The sequence below is a fragment of the Chrysochloris asiatica genome, unplaced genomic scaffold (assembly GCF_000296735.1).
Source record: "Chrysochloris asiatica unplaced genomic scaffold, ChrAsi1.0 scaffold00137, whole genome shotgun sequence".
Taxonomy (NCBI): Eukaryota; Metazoa; Chordata; class Mammalia; order Afrosoricida; family Chrysochloridae; genus Chrysochloris; species Chrysochloris asiatica.
The window spans coordinates 8,664,362-8,672,306 of NW_006408655.1; the positions used below are offsets into that span (position 1 = coordinate 8,664,362).

At 41.4% G+C, this 7,945-nt stretch overlaps 1 protein-coding gene across 1 annotated transcript in view; it reads left to right on the forward strand.

Moving 5' to 3' along the window:
• Positions 1-7,945, forward strand: part of MSRB2 (methionine sulfoxide reductase B2) — a 56,222-nt gene that overhangs the window by 11,913 nt on the left and 36,364 nt on the right. The window contains exon 2 of the mRNA XM_006869911.1: positions 6,806-6,906. Coding sequence (XP_006869973.1) covers positions 6,806-6,906 — 101 coding nt within the window. The remainder of the gene's footprint in view (positions 1-6,805; positions 6,907-7,945) is intronic.

Below are 7,945 nucleotides of genomic sequence, written 5' to 3' on the forward strand. Positions count from 1 at the left end.
TAATAAAAGATACATTTTTTTTCTTGCTGAAGGATTATTTAGAACTTTTTTTCTTTCAACTGAAAATTAAGTTCAAATACAATTTTCTGACATGCTTGAGGTGTGTTGTTGTTGTTGTTAAGTGCCGTCAAGTCGGTTTCGACCCATAGCGACCCCGAACAGGGTTTCTGAGGCTGTAAATCTTTACGGGAGCAGATCACCTCATCTTTCTCCCGCAGAGCGGCTGGTAGTTTTGAACTGCTGACCTTGCGGGTCTCAGCCCAATTCGTAACCACTACGCTACTGAGCTCCTTATGCTTGAGGTGTAGTAGATGACATCTCAGGTGTTTAGAGACTACTCTAAACAAGCATAAGAGACATATGGACCTCACCAGATGGAATACATAGAATTCAAATTGACTACATCTGCGGAAAGAGATGATGGAAAAGCTCCATATCATCAGTCAAAACAAGGCCAGGGCAGACTGTGGAACAGACCATCAATTATTCATATGCAAATTCAAACTGAAGCTGAAGAAAATGAAAACAAGTCCGCGAGAGCCAAAATATGACCTTGAATATATCCCACCTGAATTTAGAGATCAACTGAAGAACAGATTTGATACTTTCAACACTAAAGACTGAAGACCAGAAGAGTTGTGGGATGACATCAATAACATTATACATGGAGAAAGCATAAAGTCATTAAGAAGACAAGAAAGAATGAAAAGGTCAAAATGGATGTCAGAAGACACGCTGAAACTTGCTCTCCAGTGTAGAGATGCTAAAGCAAATGGAAGAAATAAGGAAGTCCAAGAGCAGAACAGAAAATTTCAAAGATCAGCTTGAGACGATAAAGCCAAATATTACAACAAAATGTGCAAAGATACAGAATCAGAAAACCAAAAAGGAAGAACACGCTCAGCGTTTCTTAAGCTAGGGGAACTGAAGAAAATATTCAAGCCTCGACTTTCGTTATTGAAAGATTTTCTGGGCAAATTATTGAATGCTGCAGAAAGCATCAAGAGAAGATGGAAGGAATACACAGAGTCACTGTACCAAAAGGAAATGGTTAATATTCATCCATTTCAAGAGATACAATATGATCAAGAGCCAATGATACTGAGGGAGGAAGTCCAAGGTACATTAAGGAATTGGCAAAGAACAAGGCACCAGGTATTGATGGAATAAAATTTGAAATCTTTCAAGAAAGTGAGGTGGCACAAGAGGCACTCATTCATCTCTGCCAAGAAATATGGAAGACAATTATCTGTCTGACTGATTGGAAGAGATCCATATTTGTGCCCATTCCAAAGAGAGGTTACCCAATGGAATGTGGAAATCATCAGACAATCTCTTTGATATCCCATGTGAGTAAAATTTACTAAAGGTAATACAGAAACAGCTACAAGCATACATTGACAGAATTTCCAGAGGTTCAAGTCAGATTCAGAAGAGGCCATGGAACGAGAGATATCATTGCTGATGTCTGATGGATCTTGGCTGAAAGCAGAGAATATCAGAAAGATGTTTACCTGTGCTTTATTGACTACACAAAGGGTTTTAATTGTGTGGATCATGACAAGCTATGGACAACATTGTGAAGTATGAGTATTCCGGAACACTTAATTGTGCTCACCTGGACCAAGAGGCAGTTGTTCAAATAGAACATGGGAACACTTAATTTTTTTAAATTAAGAAAGGTGTGCAACAAGGTTGTATTCTTTCACTATACTTATTCAACCTGTATGCTGAGCAAATAATCCTAGAAGCTGGGTTCTATGTAGAAAAATGTGGCATCAGGATTGGAGCAAGATTCATTAACAACCTGCGATATGCAGAAGATACAACCTGCTTGCTGAAAGTGGAGAGGACTTAAAACATTTACTGATGAATATCAAAGAGCACAGTCTTTGGTATGGATTACATCTCAATGTAAAGAAAACAAAAATCCTCACTACTGGACCAATAAACAACATTCTTATCAATGGAGAAAAGATTGAAGTTGTCAAGGACTTCTTTCTTCTTGGATCAACTATCAACACTCATGGAAGCAGCAGTCAAGAAATCTAATGACGTATTGCATTAGGCAAATCTGCTACACATGACCTTTTTAAAACGTTGAAGAGCAAAGATGTCAGCTTGAGGACTAAGGTGCACCTGACTCAAGCCATGGTATTTTCAACAACCTCATACGCATGCAAAAGCTGGACAGTGAATAAGGAAGACCGTAGAAGAATTGATGCTTTTGATTTATGGTGTTGGAGGAGAATATTGAAAGTGCCATGGGCTGCCAAAAGAACCAACAGATCTGTGTTAGAAGAAGTGCAGCCAGAGTTCTCCTTGGAGGCCAAGATGGCCAAATTTTATCTTTCATACTTCAGGCATATTGTCAGGAGGGGCCAGCCACTAGAGAAGGATATCATGTTTGGTAAGGTGGGGGGTCAGAGAACAAGAGGAAGATCCCCAATGAGATGGATTGGCCAAGTGGCAGCATCGATGGGCTCAAGTGTGGCAACAGTTGTGAGGTTGGCCCAGGATCGGGCAGTGTTTCATTCTGCTGTGCATAAGGTCTCTATGAGTCAGTACTGACTTGATGGCACCTAACAACAACAGGTGTTTAGTGTTTCTTCTCTGATGTTATGCACAAGTAACTAATTCTTTGGGCCTCTCTTTTCTTATTTGTCAGTTGAAGAGTTGGACAGAGTGTAAAATTTGTTCAAATTCTTAATGTTAGATGATTTGAAACATTTATTATGTAAGCAGGAGCCCTGCTGGTATAACAGTTAAGCTCTTAGCTGCTAATGACAGGCTGGTGATTGGAATCCACCCAGCAACCCCAGGGAGAAAAGATCCCAGGGATTACAGACTCTGAAACCCTATGTGCAGGTCAACTCTGTCATAAAGGGTCTCTGCAAGTCAAAATTGACTCCATGACACACATCAACAACAGAAAATCTCCACACAGATGCTTGATCATGTCCCTGCCCTGGAGCTGTTCTAACTCGAGTGGTCTCCAGCTGACTTGGGGTAGTGAAGCTGGGACTCAGGAGACCAGGGATGCAGAACTGGAGACTAGGATTTTAAAGGCTCATGCTCACAGGTTTTAAGAGGGGAGCGACCTCCTTTCCTGGATGACCAGCAGAGCTTTACAGTCTTTTCTGGGAGGACTCTGAGTAGCAAAAAAACTAGGCTTGTGGGTGCTTTGTCTTTCCTAACATTTGTCTTCAGATCCATGACCTCATCTGATTCTCACAAGTACCCAGTAGGCCGTGTGATTACTTTACCAACAACCATTCCATCACTTAATAGGACCAGCACTGGACTGTGAGCCACAAAGTGGACAGTTCAAATCTATCAGCTGCTTCTTGGAAACCCTATACAGGTGGCTATCAGTCAGAACTGACTCCACCACGGCACTTAACAACTTAACAACACCCCCTAATTAGTTAGACTCTATGGTCTGGGTGGACTGACCTCACTCCCATTGTGAAGGGGATGCCCTGACTAAAGGAAGACAATCTACATAATCCCATCCTCCTTGCCACACAGACTGAAGGACAGATTATAATGACTAAAACAGGCTCTGCCCAGAAATTCCACTCCTCAACATACAAGGGACTTCAAAAGTTCATGGAAAATTTCCATTGTCTTTCAATTCCATTTCCAGAAACTTTTTGAAGTCTCTCTACCCCTTGCCCCTTCTCACTATGTATATCCACAAGACTTGAAAGCAGAGACTCAAAAAGAGATTTGTACACCAGTGTTTCCTGCAGTACTATTCACATAGCCAAAAGGTGGAAATTATCTACATGCCCATCAACAGATGAATGGGTAAACCAAATGCGGTACATACGTACAATGAAATACTTCTCAGAGGAATGAGGAATCCTGGTATGGTACTGCGGGTTAATGCGCTGGACTACACGGTCAGGGGTTCAAGCTCACCAGCTGCTCCTTGGAAACCCTATACAGGGTTGCTATGAGTCGGAACTGACTCAAAGGCACTTAATAACAGGAGGAATGAAGTCTTGATTCACATTAAAGTATGGCTGGAGCTTGAAGACATTATGCTGAGTGAAATAAGCTAATCACAAAAGGACAACTACTGTATGACCTCACACAGGAGAACAGAAGGCAAATGTAGAGAGTAAAGTTTATTAGCAGCCACCCGTTGTATGAAGGAGGGGAAAAGGGGCAGAGGGAATTAACAGTGATGGAAAAATCACACTAAGGATCAAACTAATTATTGTAACTTCTGTCAATAAGTTGTATACCTTAAAAATGTGAATCAACAAAAGTTATAGACATATTTACAATGACAAAAAAATGAGTTGCTGCTCTTTAGTAAGGCTGCTTATGTACAACCAAACACCTCCTGGGCTTTGATTCCTTGGTTTTGAGGGTTAGGGTCATGGTTTCCTAAACATGGGACATCCCAGTTAACTGGCCTAGTAATGTGTTTAGTGCTTCTGTTTTACCTCTAAGTTCATTGCATAGTACTGTTGTTGTAAAGTGCCGCTCAGTTGATTCGGACTCATAGCGACCCTGTGTAGGGTTTCTGAAAGGGAGTGGCTAGTGAGTTTGAACTACCTACCTTGAAGGTTCAAACCAACCTTGAGGTTGAGTGCTTATCCTAGGTGCTACACCAGGACTCTGGAGTGTACTAAAAGGTTGTAAAAGCTTTCATGCAAGGCACTAAAAGGTATTAAAAGTGGCTGTGCAAGGCACAGCAATTGATCTCCATTCACCTGGAGCAACAGAGAGGGAAGAAGAGTAAGGAATATGAGGATGTGGAATGTGTGACTAATTGCCTCCATGAATAACTGCCTCCTTTGCCATGAAACCAGGGTGATCTGCTACCATTACTGAACATTTTGACCAAAAATTCCATAGAAGCGTCCTGATCAAAAGGGGAAAAGTGCTGAATGGGCTTTCAGATTTTCATAGACTGTAGACTCTCTGGAGTCACTGAGCTGAAGCTATTACCCTGAAGTAATCTTCAGAACTTGAACCCAAAACATTCCCTGAAGTTATCTTAAAATTGAGCAACAGTTTAGGTTAACTAGTTTAAAAAAGTCTGCCTTGAGCATTATGCTCTTTTAAGAACTGTCTATATGAGATCAAATTGATGCCAGCAGCTCAAAAGGTTAGCTAGAAACCTTACAGGACTGTGGGTTTCTGTTACTGGGGGAGAGATAATTCAGGAAAAAGAGGGTGAGAATGGTTGCCCAACCCAACTCAAAGAATGTAACCATCACTAAATTATGCGTGCCGAAACAGTTCAAGTGATATGTTTTGCTGCTGTATATTCTTAATTACAACAACAAAAAAACTTATCACACATTAGGCTGGGTGACAATCAGCTGCTAACCTAGAAGCTGGTAGTTTAGACCCACCCAGGGCTCCACAGGAGACAGACCTAGGAATCTGCTCCCGAAAAGACAGAGAAAATCCTGCAGGAAGGTCTGCTTTGTCACGTGGGTTCTTTATCAGGAGCAGATTACCCAAAAAGCAAAGTCAAGATGGGTTTACTTGTGTTTATTTACTAATCTGTGGTGAATAATTTCACATGGCTTTCACATCAAATAAACTCCTTTGTAGTTGGGAGAAGGACAGATGTCAGCCACACCTAAAAGTAGAATCTTTGCTGTGGTTAAAAAAAAAGAAAAGTGAAGTTGATTATTATAGTTTACTAAGTAGGCACAAGCAAACCCATGTTTACCTTGCTCATTGAATAATCTGGTACTGGTTGCTATGAGTTGAACATTGATTCAATATTCACCTAACGGTACCAGTGTGTATGCTGGGCTTCCTGCTCCCTTTTGGCTACAAAAAGAATATATCACTTTTATTTATACTGCTGGAGTAAAAGTTGTTGTTGTTATGTGCTGTGGAGTCGGTTCTGACTCATAGCGACCCTGCACAGGGTTTCCAAGGCTGTAAAGCTTTACAAGAGCAGAAAGCCTCATCCTTTTCCCGTGGAACAGCTGGTAGGTTCGAACTGCCAACCTTGCAGTTTGCAGCCCAATTCTTAACCACTGTGCTACCAGAGCAAAAGTATTATGATAGAAACCAAAGGCAGCAGAAGAAAAGAAACAAAGTAAGAACAAAACTCATGAACCATCGTAGATTGTGGAAGGTCTTAGTTTCCCTTTCAGGTGTGGCCTAGAGGAGCTCTTCTTTTTCCACACAAGAGGTTTTTTTGAAAAAGACTCCAGGTGTGGCTCCGTAGGAATAGCACTGGACTTGGAATTACTAGGTTGGCAGTCCAAACCTACTAGCTGCTCCTCAGAAACCCTATACAGGGTCGCTGAGTCAGAACTGACAACGGCACTTCACAACAACAAATGCTAAACCAAAGCAGAACTATCTTTGTAAACCTGCAAGGGAGAGGAGTTTAATAAACCACTAGCTCAATACTATTTTCCTATCAAATCATTCAACTACTCCTAGCTGTATCCTGACCAGAAATGCCCCTTTGAAACTAGTGACAGAAGAGAGGATCAACTGCTCCCTATAGGAACCTAAGGAGAATTTATTCTGCATAATTTCTTATTTCAGCTGCCTCTTTAGCTTCATTACCCCAGGAAGACCAGATAATTGGTTCTCTCCTTATTACTAATTTCATATTAAACTAATGAGTATATTAAGACATTTTGTACCTGAGCTTTCTGGTCCCTCATGAAGATAAAGAAGGAGAGTGGGAGAGAGTGGAGAAGGGATTGGTTTAATCTGTGGGGTAACTGAACTTTAAGAGAAAAGCTAAAGATGAAAAGTTCATTCTGCTTTTTTGGCTTAATTTTTTTTTTTTTTTACAATACAGGGTCTCTGACAAAGTGTGAGCCATCTCTTTCCAAGAGTGAGTGGCAAAAGAAACTGACCCCAGAGCAATTCTATGTCACAAGAGAAAAAGGAACAGAACCGGTAAGCTCCGTTGTTTTCTGAATAGGTGTAGGTGAGGCGAGGGGAAGTTAGAATTAGGTATCTACACCAAGCCTGACGCATCCTCTCCTACTGTGCGCATCTGGTCTCAGGGAATTAATATCCTTCCAGTCGTGGAAAGCAGAAACCTCCCTGGACACATCCCTCTCTGCTCTCCATCACCTTGTCCTGTTGATCCTGCCTTCTAAATGCTCTTCCAGTCCTTCTTCTTTTCTCCATTCCTTCTGCCTACACAGGAGTCAGTTTACCATCATCTCTCATTTGTGTTATACTCACAAACAAGTATTCTTGCTCGTTACCAAACCCACTCTCCACATGTCCACCAATGACGTCTTTGGAAAGCACAAGTATGACATCACTTCCCTTCTAAAGCCATTCAGTTCCTCCCACTGCTTTTAAGATAAAGAGAAACCTATTAAAATGGCTAATAAGGCCCTATGGGGTCTGCTCCCTGCTCCTTCCTCCTGACCTTAAATGTAGCCAGGTTTCCTGATCTCAGCACTTCAGCACTTCACTATACATCCTTCAATTCTTAGATATTCTGGACTCCCTTCTTTCTTCAGGGCTTCCTTTCTCCTTTCCATCAGGCCCTTCCTTCCATTAACACATAGCTACCTCTTAGGCACCAGGAATTGATGGAATAAAAATTGAAATCCTTCAAGAAAGTGAGGTGGCACAAGATGCACTCACTCATCTCTGCCAAGAAATTTGGAAGACAACTATCTGGCCAACTGATTGGAAGAGATCAATATTTGTGCCCATTCCAAAGAGAGGTGACCCTACAGAATGCGGAAATCATTGGACAATCTCTTTGATATCGCAAGTGAGTAAAGTTTTATGCAAGGTAATACAGAAACAGCTACAATCATACATTGACAGAGAACTTCCAGAGGTTCAAGCTGGATTCAGAAGAGGCTGTGGAACAAGAGATATCATTGCTGATGTCCTATGGATCTTGGCTGAAAGCAGAGAATACCAGAAGGATGTTTACCTATGCTTTATTGACTACGCGAAGGCTTTT